Source organism: Artibeus jamaicensis, unplaced genomic scaffold (assembly GCF_021234435.1).
Source record: "Artibeus jamaicensis isolate MK-2021 breed Jamaican fruit bat unplaced genomic scaffold, CSHL_Jam_final contig_402, whole genome shotgun sequence".
In the NCBI taxonomy this organism is placed as follows: Eukaryota; Metazoa; Chordata; class Mammalia; order Chiroptera; family Phyllostomidae; genus Artibeus; species Artibeus jamaicensis.
Window position 1 is genome coordinate 5051408 of NW_026521818.1, and position 21102 is coordinate 5072509.

The following is a 21102-nucleotide window of genomic DNA, read 5'->3' on the forward strand; positions in this document are numbered from 1 at the left end:
TAAATATATACAAACACACACATTTTGTAAGTTAACTGGAACTTAAAGTCTCAATATATCTTCACAGGGGCCCTGGTATTCAAAGACACCAGTTCTATAATAAAACAAAAAGCATGTATTCTCTAAATAAAAACTATTAGACACAACTGTGCTTCTTAAAATCTATATGACTTATTTCTCCATGATACCTAAGAAAGGGGACAGGGGAAAGTTTGAACAGTGATCAAATAGCAAATCAGGTTTTAAAATGTGGATTTCCACTCAATGGACCAAAATATATGCCTAGCTGGACATGGTCAGTCTGCATAATATCTTAAAAGTCTACAAATTCAGAAAACAAATGGGCTGTTATTAGTTAGTTTGTTTTTTTTCTTAGAGAGCTTTCTAAGAGTTTTATAAACTGAATTAGTCTACCAAAGTAATTGGTGTAAAGAAACCTGATTTTATTGTTAGACCACGATAACATAGCACTCTCATTGAATTTTTGTCAACAGTAAAAATTCAAATGCACTTCCTGTAATATGTACTCAAATTGCTAACTTAGATGATATTTTACTCTTTTGTTCTGAAAAGAAACACTTAAAGAGACTTCAAAGGGCTTTATAATTTTGGTTCGTTATATAAAACAACATCAAGACTACAATTTAAAGAAAAATTTCACATCGTGTTCTCTTAAGATAGAAGGCCAGTAGTTTAGACATTAATTTTAACCTAAGACATTTTGAGCTTCTAGTAAACTGTTTAGTTAAGTCCCACAGCTGTGTACTGATCTGCTTTATGTCAGGGAGTCAGGCAGGGCAGATACAGGCCTGATGAGATAAGGTCTCTCCACATGACTTTGACTCCAGGGAACATTCAGAGAAGTAAATGGAAATCAGTCATTGTTTAGAATGTTAGAATATTCCATAGAAACGCTTTAGTTTAAAATAATGTGAGACATCAGACTGAGACATACTGACTTCAGTAAATGCATATATTTTATCCAAATAACTCAATTTCCTGCTTTGTGGTTGAGCCTACACCAAAAATGGAACCCATAAAAATGAAATTCTTTTCTCAAATTGCTGTAGATGTCTCAGCCTGGATGCCTGATGGCCTAATGTTGCAAACTTACTCTAAATCGATATGTAAGTCAATATATTTTGAAACTTGTGGTTGGCTTTACTAATTCAAAACAATCAACACTTTTTTTTTTCTCATCATGTACACTGCATGGCTACAGAGACCATTTCCTTAGGTCAAAGGTTCTCATTAACAAACTTAGGCACCATTACCAGAGAAAATTCCCCAAAGCATTTGGTAAAGAAAAAAATCGAGATTTTGGACAATAAATAAGATTTAAGTTTAATTTTCAGTTTTACATGATGCTACTTTTATTCATCATTGAGAGAGAAAAAAACAGCAGTCTCTGATGTCTGGAGCTGATTTGATGCCAATATTATTACAAGCTGCTCTGATGCTCACAACCAGGTCACTTTGTTCCCCTGTTGGATAAAAACTCACAGAATATCAACCTCAGACAACCGTACACTGAGACCGTGATAAATGCACAAAGCCACCTGATAATGTTTTTCTAAGCATAGAGAAAAAGCCACCATGACACCTACAGAATAACCAAACACAGAACTGTCCCCACTTTCTGGCAGCACCAAACCTAGGGAGAATCCCTGCTTCTCTGTAGCCACCCTCTAGTCACCCCAGCAAAGCCCCAGTACTGTGATAGATTCATTCTTACACCCTTTTGCTAAGATAGGGTGGCTCCCTGGGCACCTGTTCTCTTTCCACAACAAACAATAAACCCACTTTCCTTAAATGCAGGTGTGGTCCTGGTGGTCTTTGGCTGAAGGGCATTGTCATCTAGAGAAAATGATGAATTTGATACACTGGTGAATTTTCCAGATAAATGAAGCTGATTTATCATCGTACATTGTATATTTTAAGCATTTGCTTTGAAATCTTGCTGAATTTTCTTCCTTGCCTTTTTCAAAAGAAAAAAATGTATTTGCCAAATTTGAAAAAAATGAATACAAAAAGGATGGTTATGGGATTTAATGTAATCATCATGTGCATCGTCAGTGTAAGAGACAAAGCCATTAGGCAGCGTGGACCTCTTTGCCTTTACACAGACTCAGTCCCACTCAAGGTGCAGGTTAGCAGGTAAGTGCCATCTGCAAACTGGTACTAGAATACAAAAGTAAAAAGTATGCATTGAGAATACAAGTTGACAGGGTTAATTTTATATATTTTGTCTAATAAAGTATAATGCTATGTATTTTTATTTTTGGCAAAAAACAAACAAAAAAATGAGATCTTTTACCCCAGGTAGTTTGAAAAGCACTGAGCTCTGCATTAAATGACTTCCAAAGAACTTTTTTTTCCCCCTTCCCTCCCCTCCTTCCCTCGCTTCCTTTCCATTTTCTGGCTTCTGACCACTTCCCATAGTTCTTTCGTCTCCCACTTTGCTGTCCAGATTTGGGGCATGTTGGTTTGGGAACTGGTCCCTGTGCATGGAGGGCGGGAGAGAGCTAAGAAAGAAGGAGACCATTCCAGGTTGGAGGTGGCAGGTTTAATAAGCAAGGCGACTTACCAGGCTACTTTTGAGTGGCCACAAGAAGAGTAGATCTTCACACCCACTCCCCAGAATCTTAAAGTCTATGTGAAGGCCTTAAATGGGCTTAGTCAGATATACTGTCTGGAACGTCTCAACAACACATTTCTTTGTCAAGGTCACATCCTGGACAAAGGTTCTCATTGTGGGAACTCTTAGTAGAACATACTTTCCGAGGACAGGGGCTGGGTCGGGAGCTCTGATTGCCCAGGGCTAGCTCAAGGGTCAAAAGTGGGTCAAGTCCTCCAGATTAGGGGTTCCCAACATCCTGGCCATGGACCAATACTGGTCCAGGCCTGTGAGGAGCCAGGCTGCACAGCAGGAGCTGAGCTTGAATGTAATGTCCTGAATCATCCCCAAACCATCCCCCCACCCCCAATCCATGGAAAAATTGCCTTCCACAAATCTGGTCCCTGGTGTCAACAAGGATGGGGACCTCAGCTCCAGATCACCTTCTCTGACAGGTTACTGGTGTCAGCTTGTGCGATGCCTGCCTGAGGACCCCACCTGAAAAAGTGTTGTTCATTTTCTGTTGGCTGAAAATTCAGACGACCCCTTCTGCTTGAATTATACGCAACTTTGAGTACACAAGCTCTGAGTGCCTGACCAAGGTCTCTTTGATAACAGAATGAACTTGAAAGCAGGGGCTCCGTTTGGGTTGCTCAAAGACAGCTTTGTGAGTTTCGTCCTTGGCTTCAGTCATTTTGGGAATGATTGACTTTGCCATGAAAGGACCTCTCAATACATGTGTTGCTTAGATAATAGGACATAAATCATAGGCTAATGCTCCTAATTTTAAAAACCCTGTGTCCCAGTCCAGCCCAACACCTAGTAACCATTTACAATTATAGTACAGCACAGAATGTCGCAAATTCAGATAATGCATTTGGCATATCAGTTACTTAAAGCATTAAAGGATGACATTGCAAATCGCATTTTAGTGTGAACTCTGTGCGTTTCCTAGTTTTCAGAAAATTATTTTGTACTCTAGGACAACTACAACCATTCTGTAAAGAGTCGATAGCATTTAAGCTGAGTTTGAATTTGCTTTCTTCAAGAACTATGTTATTATCATGTGACAACTAGCAAATTCAGCTTTGCTAGTGAGCAAAGGACAAAGTGAAAACTCAATCCAGTGGTCTGACTCTGCAACCACAGAGCTAATTAAAGTGTACCATTCGTCAAAGTCCACAGAAACCCTGTGTCTGGACCAGCTTGAAAGGATATTAAAAGGAGAAATGGGTTCAGCAGCAGGGAAAGAAAATGTCCTGTCCTTAAATAGAATCAACAACCATTTTGTGAGTTTCCTAATGTGTATGTCCCACAAAATTCTTTTTTTCCAGCCGCTTCACAACAACATTTTGAAAACAAATTAAACAAGTGTGCTTCTACTCCAATGCTTATAAATATATTAAAAATAAAATATTTTACAGGGGCCAAAATATGTTCTCATGGACCTTTTAGCATTACAAAAGATGAGGGCTGTAGAAATAAATCAACAAATCCTCAACTATAGCATCATAACAATAAAGACAGGATAGAGAATGAAGACAAATTTATCCTTTACATTCCCAGTTTTTCTCTCTCTTTTCCCCTTTCTTCCCTCTGGAGGTGAGAGAGAACTGTACTGAAGAGAGAACAAACACTGCACTGGACTAGAGAGGCTGGCGGCTTCATGCTGAAGAGGGGCAGAAGCCGGGGCGCAGCATTGAAACATAAAGCCAGCGCTGCCTCAGTTGGCTCCACCAGCAACTTTAGCAGCACTGTGACTGCACTGCCTTTTATTTTCTTTATGTTATGAGGTAATGGGAGGAGGAAAAGGAGAGCACTAAATCGGAGAGGCTAAAATCTGTTCTAATCCTTTCACAGAATAACACCTACAAAGCTGGCACAGAGGTTAGAAAAGATTGAAACTATGCCCTTAGTTCTAAAAGGTGGGAAAAGGCACAGAAACTTAGGGACTTGGCCCATGCTAAGGAGATACATTCTTTTCACTCGTTGACACTTTTGCCCCTGTGAGTCCCAGCCCAGCTCAGCGACAATATGCTTCCACTTCTGCTGTGTGCGCCAAGAGTGCAACAGACTGATTCTTGGAGAAGCAGAATCAGCACTTAGTGTGCCGCCTGCCTCATCGCCAGGACACTCATGTCATAAAGATCCCACAGTACCCTGTTTGTCTCCAAAAAAACACTCACACCACCCCATTAGGTTCAGCACAATTAAGCACAGAGTTAAGCACCACCATTTAGTCAGCATGATCATGTCCTCACATGAAAATTATTATTTATCTGCCCAAGTTAGAGTGAGTTCCTAAATATATATTTCAATTATCATTCACATTTGCATGGCACTTGATAATTTACAATGTGCATGTTTTTTTTTTGCAATCTTCACAAACAAGCCCATAATTGATGATGATGATGATAATGATGATGATGACAGTGATGGTGATGTCCCTTTTATTTTTGGAAGGTCGATAATAAAAATCTGTTTTATTTCTTGATAATATGTTTCCAAAGTAAAGGTTATTTATTATTAAGCAACTCAGAGTAGGTTAAGAATGTTGCATACACCACTTTTTAAGTACAGGTGGTATACAGTATTCTACTAGCCTTGCGAGTTTCAGGTGTTTGACACAGGGACTCGACGTCTGTGTGAGGTCTCTGCCATGGGAGGTGGCGCCCTTCTCAGAGACACGCCAGTGGGGTTCAAAGGGCTCAGCCGGCCTCCTCTGGAAGGCACAGACTGCTGTGGGGCAGGCTTCCTCCTCACGCTCAGCACTCTGTCTGTTGCTCGATAACTTAGGTAACGTATTTATTGTTAAAATACTTTTAAACTTAAAAACAAGATCTCTTCTCTGCATGCAGCAATTTGAGTTCATTAGTAATTAGTAACCAAAAGGTTCAAATGACTCGGTCTATGTCACTCTTTATATAGATGGTTCACCAAGCAATGAGCTGAAAACACTAAAGCCTAGTAAGAGTAAAAAGGGATGTTATTAAATGTTTTGCCTCATATACTTACATTTGAGTTAGTTTTATTATATTTTAATGTACTTTAATTGGTTGGGGTGACATTTGTTCACAAAACCATGCAAGTTTCAAGTGTACAACTCAACATCCTCTGCACACTGCATCCTGCACCCATCCCCCAAGCAAAGTCTTATCCCCCCTTTGCCCACCTTTACCTTCTGCCACACCCCTTCCCCTGGCTATCATCACATTTCCCTACAGTCTGTATATGCACCTGTGTGTTTTCGCTTAATCCCTTCACCTTCTTTCATCCAGCCCTGAAAACTCCATGCCTTCTGACAACTGTCAGTCTGTTCCATGAATACACGGGCATTTGGGCTGCTTCTAGATCTTGGCTATTGCAAATAATACTGCAATGAACATAGGGGCGTATATATTCTTTTAGTTAGTGTTTTGGGCTTTTTCAGATATATTTCCAAAAGTAGGATCACTGGGTCAAAAAGCAGTTCCATTTTTAATTTTTTTAAGAAACTCCATACTGTTTTTCACAGTGGTGGCACCAGTCTACATTCCCGCCAAGAGTGCACTAGGGTTCCCTTTTCTCCACATCCTCACCAGCACTTGTTTGTTGATTTATTGATGGTAGCCATTCTGATGGACATGAGGTGGTATCTCACCGTGATTTAAATTTGCATCTCTCTGATGATTAGTGATGAGCATTTTTTAATATGTTTATTGGTCATCTGTATGTCCTCTGCATGTGGAGAAGTGTCTCTTCAGGTCCTTTGTCCATTTTTTAATTGGGGTGTTTATCTTCTTCACGTTGAGTTTTATAAGGTTATATATATATACATATACATATATATATTCCTTGAAATTGACACCATGTCAAATGTATCATTCAGGAATATGTTCTCTAATCCAGTGGGCTCCCTTTTCATTTTGTTGATGGTTTCTTTTGCTGTAGAATAACATCGTAGTTTGATGTCCCACTTGTGTATTCTTCCTTTAGTTTTCCTTGCCCAAAGAGACATATCAGAAAAATTATTGCTATGAGAAATGTCTGAGATTTTACTACCAACGTTTTCTTCTAGGATATTTATGGTTTCGAGTCTAACATCTAAGTCTTTAATTCACTTTGAGTTTGTTCTTTTGTGTGGTGTAAGAAGGTGGTCTAGTTTCATTTTTTTGCACATATCTGTCCAGTTTTTCTAAAACCATTTATTGAAAAAAGTACTTTTATCCCATTGCATGCTGCTGCCTCCTCTGTCAAATATTCATTAATCACAGAGGCATGGGTTTATTTCTGGCTCTCTGTTCTGTTCCATTGATCTACATGTTTATTTTTGTTCCAGTGCCGTGCTGTTGTGATGACTTTGGTGTTACGGTGTAGTTCGATATTAGGTAACTATTTCTCCAACTTTGTTCTTTTTGCTCAAGATTGCTGAGGTTACTTGGGATATTTTGTGGTTCCATATGCATTTTTGAAATATTTTTTCTAGATCTGTGAGATATGCCACTGGTATCTTGATAGTAATTGTGCTGACTCTATAGATTGCTTTGGGTAGTATAGGCATTTTAATGATATTAATTCTCCATATTTATGAATACAACATACACTTCCATTTATTTATATCTTCCTCAGTTGATTTCTTCAGTATCTCATAATTTTTCAAGTACAGGTATTTTACCTCCTTGATTAAATTTATTCCTTGGTACTTTATTTTATATTGCTTTCCTAATTTCTCTTTCTGATAGTTCACTATTGTGTATGAAAATAACACTGATTTTTGAATCCTGTTACTTTGCCAAATTAATTGGATCTAGTAGTATTTTGGAGTCTTTAGGGTTTTCTTTTTTTTTAAATTGCTGTTCAAGTACAGTAGTCTCCATTTCCTCCTCACCACTACCTCCCACCCCAGCCATCCCCACCTCCCACCCTCAATCCTACCCCCTTTTGGCTTTGCCCATGTGCCCTTTATATATGTTCCTTGACGACCTTTCCCCCTCCACTCTGGTTACTGTCAGTTTGTTCTAAATTTCAATGTTTCTGGTTTTATTTTGTGTGCTTTTTTGTTTTGTTGATTAGATTTTCTATATACAATGTCATGTCATCTGTGAATGACAGTTTTACTTTCTCCTTTCCAGTTTGAATGCCTTTTATTTCTTCTTTTTGTCTGATTGCTATGGCTAGGACTTCTGGTACTATGTAGAATAAGAGAGGTGAAAGTGGATACCCCTGAGTTATTCTTAAACTTAAGGGAAACGCTTATTTTTTAACCATTGAGTATGATGTTGGCTGTCATATACAGCCTTTATGTTCTCACTTTGCTGAGAGTTTTTATCAAAGATGGGTGCTGAATTTCATGCTTTCAATGCTTTTTCTGCCTCTGTTGATATGATCATGTGGTTTTATCCTTCATTTTAGTTATGTGGTATATCATGTTTATTGATTTGTAGATATTATACCAAGCTTGCGTCCCTGAATAAATCCCACTTGATCATGGTGTATGATCTTTTTGATGCATTGCTGTGTTCAGTTCACTAATATTTTGTTGAGGATTTTAGCATCTACATTCATCAGGAATACTGTCCTTTATTTTTTTTTCTTTGCAATGTCTTTATCTGGTTTTGGAATTAGGATAATACTGACTTTGTAAAAAGAGCTTAAAAGTCTTCTTCTTCTAGAATTTCTTGGAATAGATTGAGAAGGAGAGGTGTTAGTTCTTCTTTGAATGTGTGGTAAAATTTGCCTGTGAAGCCATCTGGTCTAGAACTTTTGTTTGCTAGAAGTTTTTAATTACTACTTCAATTTCATTGGTTGTAATTGGTCTCTTCAAATTTTTTACTTCTTCCTGATTCAGTTTTGGAAGATTGTATACTTTTAGGAATTTATCCATTTATTCCAGGTGGTCCAATTTGTTGGCATATAGTTGTTCATAATATTTTCTTGCCATCCCTTGTATTACCATGGAGTCAGTTGTTACTTTTCCTCTTTTATTTTATTTTATTTATTTGAGCCCCCTCTGTTTTATTTTATTTTTATTTTATTTTTTGATGAGCCTGGTTAAAAGATCATCATTTTTTTATCTTTACAAAAAACCAGCTCTTGTTTTCATTGATCTCTTCAATTTATTGCTTTTTTTTTAGCCTCTATGTCATTCATTTTCACTCTAATCTTTATTACATCTTTTCTTTTACAATTTGGGCCTTTGTTTTTTCTTTTATAATTCTTTTAGATGTATTGTTGGATTGTTTGTTTGAGGGTTTTCTTGCTTTTTGAGGTAGGCCAGTGATTTTACTTAGTTTTAGAAAACCCCAGTGAAAACACAGGGAAACTTCTAGATAAAACTATTTAAAATGATAATCATCCTTACATTTTCTTAGTTGTTTCAACTTGCATTATGTTAAACATATTTCTCTTTTTTCAGAAAATAAATCAAATAGAAAAATTTTCTAGTTATAAACTATAAAATAATAAGTGTATACAACACAAAATAAATAATAAAAAATCAAGCTTTTTCAGTGTTCAGTTTTTTTGAATATATGCAAGAAAATGAAATAAAGACATATGAACCCCAAAGATTGAAAAGTGGTACTTGATACATATCAACCAATAAAGTGTATGAAGAATTACACAGCTCAGTGTAGTTCTGTTTAAGTAATACATTTGCATAATAGTTTATTACATACCTAGAAATTTTATAGTCGGGATCGCTAGTTTTCTCTGATATTATGAAGAATATCTGAGTTTGAAATTAAAATAAGAATTTTTTCATACTAGGGATTCTTTTAATTTCTTGATTTTTGAACCATTTTTTCAGTTGATTTTAATAGCATGTTAAATGTTATTACATATGAATTATGGAAGCATGAAAATATTACACTCACTCTCATTAATAGCCTATACTTTAAACACTTCCCTTTTAATAAAAGTGTAATATCTTAAAATGTTCATTTATAAATCAAACTAAATTATGTTGAATTTAAACAGCTGAGAGGGACGCTCTAAGGAAGAAGGTATTATGGCGTTATTCTATTTAAAGTAGTAGTGACACATATTGATGCTCTACTACTAATCCTGTTAACCACTTCTTATGGATTCCTGAATTTAGTGTCTTTGCTGTTCTCACTGTCCTCCCCCTGCTACTAAATTCATCTTCAGAATAGCATACTGAATTGGCAAGCGCAAATATTTAATCACAATAAACAAAATTTGATTCATACTGCATAGAATAGACTCACCATATCAGAATCTATGTTCTCATATTGTTGCTCATTTTCCACAGGGTTAGAAAATGATCCAGATAATAATTCTCTTTCACATATAATTTCCATGGTTTTCAGAATAATTTGCACATTTGAAAAGATGTTTGGATACTTATCATATGAGTCTCCAGAGAAAGAAAGTGCTATTGTAAGAATAAAAAATATTTCATTAATATCTTGCATGGTGTTTTATTTATCTTTTAGTTATTAAAATATAATTAAATGCAGTACTTTGATGCTGAAACTGCTGTACATTTTCCCATCTATTCAAGATTTATAAAGTTATGTGTGCCCCCTAGTGGTGTAATAGAAAACTAAAGATAAATAATTCATACATTAAAGTCCACATAAACTCAGAACAGCAATTGCATGATGGCTGAATGCCCAATTAAATATAGTTACTGCCCAAGAATGCTTGGATACTTTCAGCTGAAAATAAATACTTGTAACAGACACTATATTCATAACGCATAGTTTAAAACTATAATCCTATGAACCAATTGATATTGTTTTTAACTCAACATTCTCCATTTTAATTTTTTTCAAGATATTATTAAATTTTAAAAGTATATATTTTCAACATAGCAACAATTATGTATTTAACATAAGACTATGTAACATTTCACAGAACCATCTTCATGCTGTTTCTTTGATAAACTTTCAGACAATCTTGGCGTTTCAGTTCATTGAAACAGTGGAAAAATCGTAACACCCAATCTTTTACTAGGATTGCCGTGTGGAGAGGTGGCACGTGGTAGCACCTGTGGTAGGAATCAGCCTGTTGTTGAAGACAGAGATGTAATTTAAGTAAGGCTGTATTAGCAGTGTTTCTTAACAGGGAAAATTCTGGGGATTTTATCCTGATACGAAACAAAAGTGCTGGTTTTCTTGAGATATATATTCACAATAACAGGCTAAAGTGAACTTCAAATTTCATTCAAATAATTTTTCTAAATTTACTTGCCACTCATCATAAATATTTATGAGTTACTATGCGGAACACTGTATTAAATTAATGAAAGGATTTTTAAAATTTATTTATCTTTAGAGAGGAAGGGAAGGAGAGAGGGAGAGAAATATCAATGTATGGTTGCCTCTTGAGTCCCCTGCTGGGAACTGGCCTGCAACCCAGGCATGTGCCCTGACTGGGAATCGAACTGCAATCGTGTGGTTTGCAGGCCCACGCTCAATCCACTGAGCTACACCAGCCAGGGCAAGAGGGAATTTTTAACATAACGACGAAATCAAAATGAGAAATGCAATAGACGTGAGTTCCTATTCTGCCAGTCTACAGCTCTGTCTTGGTTTCACACCTATGGGAGCTTGCATTTGTGGTGCATATCCAGTCAGTCTCCAAACCACGCCCACCACAACCTTCTGCTCCCTCCTCGTGACTTTCCAACAAGTACTTTTGTTTCTTGTATCTTGAGTCTCTTCATCCCTTATCCTACAATATACTAATTGTCTCTTCTTTTGACCTTGTTATTTTCACCCAAACTATTGACATATTTCTCCTTCCCTTCATAGGTAAGTTGTTTGAAATAGTCTGCCATCTCTGTGTTATGCTTAAACTTTCCCTTCAATCTTTATTTACATTCACTCTGAATTTTGCTTTTACCTCTCCACTCAGGATGCTCCCAAGGTCACCAGTGACCCATCATCACTTTCTGTCCTCCTACTGTTTCACATTTCTCCAGCTCTTAATGGCCATCTTCCTGAACTTACTCCCCTCTCCTTTGGATTTCTATACCATCATTTTCCCAATTCCCCTCAACTCCCCTGCTGTTGTCCATTGCTCTATTAATCCATTAAATGTTTATATTCCCTAAGACTCTTTTCCTAGAATTAGTTTACACCCACCACCACCTCCTACCCTCAGGTTGTCTTAACAAGGAAGACTGTCAATATCCATGTTGATAGCAATGAAACAAGTGAATCCCAGGCTTCACTGATTTCTCTAGTTCCAAGCCTGTATTTTCAACCGCTAGCTTGGTATATATTCCTAAGTGGCCTTCAAATTCATATTGTCCAATGTTTCTCCAACATGTTCTCAGTATAGAGCACCATTATCTTGAACCTATTAGTCAATATGCAAAACTTCAGGTTTCTTGTGAGTCCCTCACTTTCCCTTGTAAATGGCTTGGATCCAATAGCTCACCAAGTCCAGGGTCTTTTTTCTCTAAGCATTTTCCAGGCTATTTTACCCTATCCCATTCTCATTTTAATAGCTTATATACTTACCATCTCTTGCTTATACGGATATCAGAGCTAATTGATCTCCACATCTGCTCTATTACTCTAGTCCAGCAGCTCCATCGCTACTAGTGTTACCTAACTAAAATATGAATTTAACTTCCTTGAATTATAGAAAGGCAATACCATTACATATGAGTCAGTCAAGGTAATAGAAGTAAAGTTGAAAAGCTAAAAGTAAAATCCAAGCAATCTGGTCCAGACCCTGTGCTTTCCAACACTGTAGTTAACTACCTTTCAAGAAAAATAAAGTACAGCTTATGCTCTTTATAGTGATAGTCTGAGCTTCTCAAAAAATAACATAAAACATCTATAAGTGTAGAAAATAAAAGATACCTACCATATAAGTATGGTTGAAGCCTAAGTAAATGTTGGTTAAAACTTTCTAGGTGACCATACAGGAAATATATAAACAGTCGTAAGAAGATCAAATAGCCAATCTGTCAAAGAGAAAGAAAAAGGCATTTTTGTGTTGCATCAATAAATGTTTAAAAACGATAAAGAAAATAAACCATTTTCTTATAACATTTGCTTTTGATGGAACAATTTCAAACTCTTGGGATTTTGTGCTTTTGAAATAATTTTAAAGCATTTATATCAAAGTTGAAATCCTGGTTCAGGCACAAAAACTTTTATAAATCATTTCTACATTACATGTAATGACCAGTACTGAATGATGTTTTGTTCTATGTCTTTTCAAACAGTATTTTTCAAATTGCAAGCCATGCCCCTTAAGTGAGTCATGAAATCAGTTGAGAGGGAATTGTTAAATAAAATAAAAGAGAAAATATAGTACATTCACAGTTCCTTGTTTCAGTATATAAATGAGTGTATATTAATGTGTGCGCTAGATTGCAATGCAAAAGATATTTCTTCCTATGGGTCTGAGTCAAGACAGTTTGAAAAGCACTGCTTTAGATAGTTTTGTGAAGTATTGTGCCTGTGCACAGTATTCTGTACTAAGATCCTTATTCCCTCCAGAAAAAACAAGTCATCCCTAAATACACAACAACTCAATTCTGTGAAGTTTAAAATACATGTGTAGCTAAAACAGTTTTTTCACATAGACTACATAAAATGGAATATCTTCAAAACAAAATGATATGCAAAATTTCACAGAAAGTTACTAAAAAAAAATCCCACCAAGTATGTAAATAAAGAGAATATAAGAGCCTAAGTTGCTAAATCATGAGATTATGGAGAACCAAATAATAATGATAAACTATCACTATATCACTATCACACTATATTGTATCCAAATCCTCTTCATAAAAATGCAGGGGATTATTAGACCCACACATAAAAAACATCTAAAAATGAGTCTACCCAGTCTCAGTGATTCACCCACAACTATTAAACAAGTAAGTGGCACTACTAGACTTTGATCCCAGAACTGTGTGTATTACACCAAAAACCATGAACTTTCTATTACAGCAGTGATTTTTCAAATATTTTTATCACACACTTATATAATAAAATAAATTCTGAGAATGTATCCATCAGTATTTGTAAGCTTATACCTAATTTTTAAACATATATTATTTATAGACTTAAAAATAAATAAAAATAAAATGTCTGTAAGGCACAAAAATAGAAAAAAAATCCGTGAAAAGCATATCAGTTTGAATAATCACTGTATTATACTCCAATTTGGTCCTGAGTTTTGCCTCATCTACAGGCTATCTCTAGATATAACTATGCTTGGAAAAGTGGTCTTTAAAACTTTCATTTATAATATTTTGAAAGGCCAGCCTTTCACTGAAAAATCTTCCTTTCTATATCTCTAAGGAATTCAGGAGCTTCCTGTGTGATCTTGACTCACGTCTCATTTGTCTACACATTCCCTCTGTCACTTGACAACGCGGGCTTTGCCTCCCAGACTCCATCTCTGCTGCTCGATTTCCCTTTCTTTGCTCTCCCATCTTTCTGCCGCGTATCCTTTACCCCCTCTTTCCCTTTCTCTCCACCTCTCCCTCTCTTCTAGCCCTCCTTTCTTTACAATAAAATCATAAAACCACTAGTTAAGCTCAATTTCACTGAGTACAAATACATTTTGCAGCGGTACGCCATCATGATCATCAGAAGGAGTAGAACCACATGACATCCAGTCTAGGAACTTAAAAATCAGGACATGCTTGAATATAATGTCCCATCTGATGGCTCTAAATTGGCTTGGACTACTGAGGGAACCACTCATCTCTAGTTGAGCGAGCATTTAAATAAATGAGCAAGCATTTATCTCCTAGCACTTTTAAATGGAAAATTGGTGTTTTAAAATAGAGAGGAAAAAAGGTATATATACTCAGATAGAAGAATATTCTTGACTTTTTCATTTAATCTTATTTTCTTACAGAGTTGGTGATATATTTTTTCAAAATATCTTTTTTGGATATCAAACAACAGTGTATCACTCACAGTTAGAGAACACTGAAAGAAACTGCCAAGAAAGAGAATATTCTATAATGAACCAAATGGAATGTTTAGAAACGAAAATGGTTGGCATACGGCTACAAATAGTACATGTAGCAAATAAAACACATTAAAAATATTTTTAAAACATACCTTTGTCAGCTTTATTTCAACTGAATATAAATATGTCTTTAGGAATGCATCACAGCAGAGTCTATATAAAATTGATTCCGCGAGAAAAAATAAGGCAGGTAGGTGTTCATAATCAAAGGAAGCATGGTCCAGGGAAGTGTAAAGCATATTTAAAGCTTCTGAAAAATCAAAAAGTAATTTATAAATTTCTACATGCTACGATTAAATCTTACAATGAACTATTTGCTCAGTCACAAGACCATAGTTTTAAAATATTTACAAATTCTTTAACGCCTCCCCCATCAAGAGATAAAAACCATGTCCCCTTCCCCTTGAACCTGACCAGGCTTCATGACTGCGTCCACCTGTAGACTGAGGCAAGCGTAGCACTGCATGACCTCCAAGGCTAGACCAGAAAAGGCAATACAGCAGCTACCTGGATCTTTCTCTTAAGACAGGAGCTTTGGAAACTTAAGCTGCCATGGAGGAAGTCCACCTAATTAGAAGTCACGAAGCTAGAGAGACTGTGGAGACAGAGATGATTAGAGATGGAGAGAAAATGAGAGAGAGAGAGAGAGAGAGAGAGAAGGAGAAATGCCCAAGGAGCTCCAGCCGTTCAGCCAGCACAGAATAGATCACTGAGTCACAGACAAAACAGGGTGAAAAATAGGACAGATCTGGATGACAAAAGAGTGGTAAAGGCAGGGAGGGTCTATGAAAGAAAAGAGGAGGAAATGAAGCAGAGAACATAGGCCCTGGTGGCACCGAACAAGGAAGAACTAGAGCTAAGCCCTGAAGGAAATTGAACCTCAAGTCATTACAAAGATTTTGAGGCTCTGTCATGTAAATGTCTGAGGAAGAATGAGCAGCAAATGCAGAGACCTGAGAAAGGAGAAGCCTAACCCATTCAGGAAGCAAAAAGGAGACGGGTGTGACTGCAGCCTAATGAATCAGCAGGGAAGGTGGCCAAGAGCCAGATCATTGAGCCTCGTAGCCCTTCATATAAAGTTGGGGTTCTCGTTCAGTGTAATCATAAGACATTAAAAACTACTTAAAGTTTAGAATGGTCACTGCTGCCTGGAGGGTGGATGGGAGAATGACAACTGCCCAGACAAGAGCACAGACAGGACACTGATTAGGAAGGTATTTTGGATGTAGGGCTGGTAAGAAGAAATCACAGTTTGGGTTTTTCTTTGGAGTTCAGCGTCAGTGAGTTAAAAGCTTTTGGCTGTGTGTACCAGAAAACTTAACAAAGCATCTTCCAAACAAGTATGTTTATAACTTCACAAGATCAAATTGGGACAGGCTGCGAGGCTGGCCGATGTCACCACCCTCTGCATGCATGTTTCCATCTTCTCGGTCCCTGGCTGTGCACGATGACCTGACCCTGGTGACGGCACAAGCTGCAGGCATTTTGTCCTTCCCCTGCCATTTAGAGAAGAATCACGAGGGGCATAGGGAGGGAAAGGAGCTTTAGCCCCAAGCATGTCTTTTTCAAAAGCAACTCAAAAGTAAGTATTCCAAACAGTCTGGTCTTGGCATCTCTTGATCGGGACCAGGTCCCGTGACTCCCTTGATCTTATCATTGGCGATTAAAGGGGTGTTGCCTTGCTTGATTAGTTTAGATCCATCGGGATTCATGCCCTGAGTCTGGAAAAGGCCGGTCCTTTTCTGAAGCGCAGGACTGCAGGATACTTGAACAAAACTGAGGTTTAATGGACAAAGAAGAGCAAGTGGCTGCTGGTTGCTGGTTTCCTTCCAGCCAGGAGTGTTTACTTCCCTATCATTTAAACACTTAAAGGAGGTCAGGTTGTGTATGGCACTGTGACAAAGGGCCTCACAGGCTAGTTAAATACAAAATTGTCCTTGCACTTCCGAGTGCTTGAAAGCTCCAGACAGCCCTACAAACCCCAGTTTACATGGGGAAATGCTCACTGACCTCATCCACTTCACATTCCAAAAACTCATTTTAGAAGGCACACACATAAAACTTAGGATAATGATAGAAGCAATTTTACCTCCTTAAAAATAATGGCCTTTAATTTCTTTTTCAGATTGGTTGGAGGGTAGTTTGAAAGGAGCGATGGAAGTGAGAAGTGATCAACGTAAAGGTAATGAGTAAAATCGCTGTATAAAAATAAAATAAGTGAAAAACTAACAGCCATTCAGTTAATGTTTCATGAGTAAGAGTTATAAAATACAGAATCAATTTCTTTAAAATATAGCTCCTATTGTAAATGAAAATCACTAAATGACACTTTACATTACTTTTTAATTAGTTGCTAACTTTACACAATAGCAATAAAGACTATGCTGAGCAAAAGATTTTAAAACAGTTTTGTAATTAAAAAGTTGAGCAAATTCATTAATTTAAAATTACAAAAGGAGCTTTCATAAGGAAACACTACCAGGTATTTTGATAGAGAAAGGCACATTTTTCTTGGATCCTCCACAATTTCTAAATATTAAAGACCTCAAATCATGCCTTCACTGCTAACCTGGAAAATGCCTAGGTAATGAGGAAGAATTCAGTAACAGCACGTACCATCTTGAATTTTCCCTTTGCACTGAGCTAGATATACTATTTCGGTCCAAGCAGTAGGAAGATGCACATGTTTCCCGGTGCCTAAAGTTCTGAGTCCCAATTTTCTCTGTGATGGGTAAACATAGAAAAGGCAAGCAAAATATGTACAACTTACTGATATCTTTACATTATCCCTTAATTACATTTTCAAAGTCACCTTCTATGAGGCTGGTGCTCTGTGATTAGAGCTGTATAAAACTTTCTATTTTTTATTTTTGCTTTTATTATTTTTATTTATTGACCCTTTTTCTGGTAAACTGTGTTAGTGTTAAAATGTAGAGAATGCTTGATAATATTCTAACATCATTAGTTACTTGTTGAAAATAATTCTCACTCTTCACTCTGTAGGGGATTTCCTATCTTTTTATCTCATTCCCCCAACTGAGGAAAGCACCTCTGCTTTCAGAAGGAGAAGTATACTGATGAAATGTGATTCCCCAGAAATTGGATCGACACCAAATTGCTGTGAAACTCTGGCTCCTTCACTGTAGATGGGCAGAAGTTAATGAGCGTGACAGCCCGTGTGTAGTGAAGGTTAAGGAAAGCTTTCTTTCCCCTTAAGGACAAATCATATCTCAGCTAACTTTTTTTAAAGAAAAGTGAAATTTTCATCATCAAAAATTTATTTTCCAGTCTTTGGTATTTTGCTGCAGGCTCTTCAGCTAATGTCAGCAGCTCTATTCCCTAATAATTTATGGAAAATCTTCACTCCAAAAGCCATTCAACATTGAACTATTTGGTTATAAAGTTTAATTTGTGTTAATATTTTAACTATGCCTACTTATAATTAAAAAAGGTATATACTTATTTTTTTCTTTCAATATTTTAGAAAAAGTAATCAATCCACCAACTACAAGAGAAAGTCCATATACCAAGTAAATCAAAGAGTGTAGCATTACCTTACATCTGAGAATGGTTTTTCTAGCTAGGTTCAACAATTCTTCCTTCTCTTTTGGATTTTTTGTTTGGTTGAATCTCAGTATGAATTCTTCTGTGATTGAAAATGGGGGCCTAAATAAAATAAATCAATAATTATAGATTTCAGTTCCAAATTTTAATTAATCAACTTTCAGTAGTTAAGTATAACTATTTTATTTAAAGGTACCTTATATGAATGTTTCATGCAAAAAAAACCCAAAATCAGTAAAATTTAAAATATATATGTACAAGCCTCCTAAATTAATCTTATCATACTTAGCATACTTGGATTAAGAAACAGAATTTTCATGATGTCAAAGAACTTTGTAGCTTCTGAAAAAGCGTTCCTGAGATGATGCCAGAAATCTTGTTGATATATGCTTTCTTCATGTGTAAAACCTGATTTATCTCCTCACATGTGTGAGTGTTGGCTCAATTTAAGGTAAACCTTTATCCCTGCATGTAAGCAGAATCGGTCTAAATTTGGCTGAAGTGGGCAGGGGAAAAAAGATGTACATAGTAAGTTCAGCTGGGAAGCTATTACAGGATTTTGATAAGAGATGTGGCCTGAGTTGATTTAGGTTTTAACGTGATCATCCCAGTGCTGGGTTGAGAGCTGAGGCGTGGGGAGGTAGGATGTGGCAAGGGAGGGAGCAGATGTACTTAGGTGAGAGGAAGTGATGGCCAGGATCAGGGTTACAGCAATGCAAGTAAAGAGAAGAGTTTGAATATTGGATATATTCTGACATTAGCCTAATCAATTAGAAAGTAAGTGGGAGGATAAAAAAGGAGTTATGATTGAACTGAGTAACTGGAAGGATGGAATTGCCATTTATTGAGCTGGGGATGATCCATCGCTACAGGAGCAGATTTGGGGTGAGAGTGGAGAATAAGTTCAGTATGAGATACACTGTATTTGTGATGACCACCGGCATCCAAGTGGAGATGTAGAGTAGGTAGATGGATATATGAGTTTAATTTCAGGAGAAAAAATCAGGCTTGATATATCATTTTTAAGTCATTAACACACATGAGGTATTTAAAAACTTATGAATAAAAAGAATCCCATGGGGAAAGTATAGAGTACACAAGTATTTCAAGGAGAAGTGACACAAGTAAATTGAGTGTGTATGCTAGAAAGTGAGCAGACTGATTACAATAATGTACCACAAAATACAAGATGGGCATGAGGTCGAAAGTGACATCAGAGGAATAGTGAACAGGTAGTAGTATCAGGGAGTTGTTTAGTGTTGTGGTCAAATAATTGTTGGAATCATTCAAAAGAATGAGTCAGGAGAATAAAACACATTTTTAAATGTTTTATTATTTATGCTATTACAGTTGTCCCAATTTTTCCACCCTTTCCCCTCTCTACCCAGCCTGCCCTTCACTTCTATAGTCAGGCCCTACACCATTGTCCATGTCCATGGGTCCTTCATATATATTCCTTGACTAATCCTTTCACTTGCTTTCAATCTGACCCTGCCTCCCTCCTGCCCTTTACAGCTATCAGTCTGTTCCATGATTCTATGCCTCTGGTTCTATCTTGCTCATTAGTTTATTTTGTTCACTAGATTCCTCTTATAAGTGGGATCATAAGGTATTTGTTTTTTACCAACTGGCTCATTTCACTTAGCATAATAGCCTCTAGTTCCATCCATGCTGTTGCAAATGGTAGAAATTTCTTCTTTTTATTTTTTTATTGTGTAGTATTCCATTGTGTAAATGTACCAGTTTTTTAATTCACTCATCTACTGATGGGCACTCAGGCCATTTCTAGATCTTGGCTATTATCAATAGTGCTGCTATGAATATATATTCCTTTGAACTGGTATTTTGGGATTCTTAGGGTAAATTCCAAGTGGAGAAATTACTGGGTCAAAAGGCAGTTCCATTTTTAATTTTTTGAGGAAATTCCATACTGTTTTCTACAGTGGCTGCACCAGTCTGCATTCCTACCAACAGTGCCCTAGGGTCCCCTTTTCTCCACTAAAGCACATTTTTTAACATCTCGCTATATTCAGAATTTACTAAATTAGCTGCTCTGTGGGGTATAGAAAGGAAAGTGTGAATAAAAATTAGCCTTTGCCTCTGAGTAATTCACGGACCTATCGGAGAGACCTATGTACTCAGAAGGAATCAGAGTACCACCTAACTGCAGGGTAAGCAGAGGTAACAGCAGAGGCCCTGTAAACTAGACCAAATATAGCTGCTCCAGAGGAGAACAATGTTAAAATAACCAGCTCTTTCAGTGACATCCTACAATGGATGTTCATTCAAGTCATATATTTAGTAAGCACTTACTGACTGCCTCCTATATATCAGGCACCAAGCTTGGAACTGTGGATACAATGGTAAAATAAACAAACAACCCTGCTCTCATGGAACTTATAATAAATAGGAGAAAGGGTCGAGGTGCTAGAATTCACATACTCTGCTAGAATTGAGCATTTTAAATGAGTAACTTCATTCTTGATTTTCCTGTCTTTACTTATGGACATGCTGAAGTTTGGCTGAAAATTCTCAGTAGTTATCTGGGTGATATACGAGGTCTGTCCAGAAAGTACCCTGCCATGTAATATGAAAAACAGAGACATTTGTTGCAGAACATACAAGATCCAAGAAATATCATACATAGGACAATGATACCTCAGTCCCCTTCAAAATAAACACCTAGGGTCTTCACACAGTTCTCCCAACTGCCATCAGCTGCCCTGTCATGTTTTCTTGATCTCATCAAAATATGATGGTTTGGAATCTCTTCCCTTTCAAAGGTGATTTTAGTTCTGGAAAAAGCCAGAAGTTGCAGGGCACCAAATCTGGGCTGTAGTGGGGCTGAGTCACCTGGGTGATTTGATGTTTTGACAAAAAATTCTGCACAAGACGTGATGCGTGAGTTGGTGTGCTGTCATGATGAAGCTGCCAATCACCAGTTGCCCATAGCTGCAGCCTTCTGA

At 36.9% G+C, this 21102-nt stretch overlaps 1 protein-coding gene across 1 annotated transcript in view; it reads right to left on the reverse strand.

The window, feature by feature from the left end:
- TMEM232 (transmembrane protein 232) overlaps positions 1 to 21102 on the reverse strand; it is a 171280-nt gene that overhangs the window by 133123 nt on the left and 17055 nt on the right. Inside the window, exons 2-6 of the mRNA XM_053665278.1 lie at positions 18127 to 18238; positions 17189 to 17294; positions 14665 to 14822; positions 12443 to 12542; positions 9826 to 9992 (exon numbers count right to left, since the gene is read on the reverse strand). Of these exons, the coding sequence (XP_053521253.1) occupies positions 9826 to 9992; positions 12443 to 12542; positions 14665 to 14822; positions 17189 to 17294; positions 18127 to 18238 (643 nt within the window). The remainder of the gene's footprint in view (positions 1 to 9825; positions 9993 to 12442; positions 12543 to 14664; positions 14823 to 17188; positions 17295 to 18126; positions 18239 to 21102) is intronic.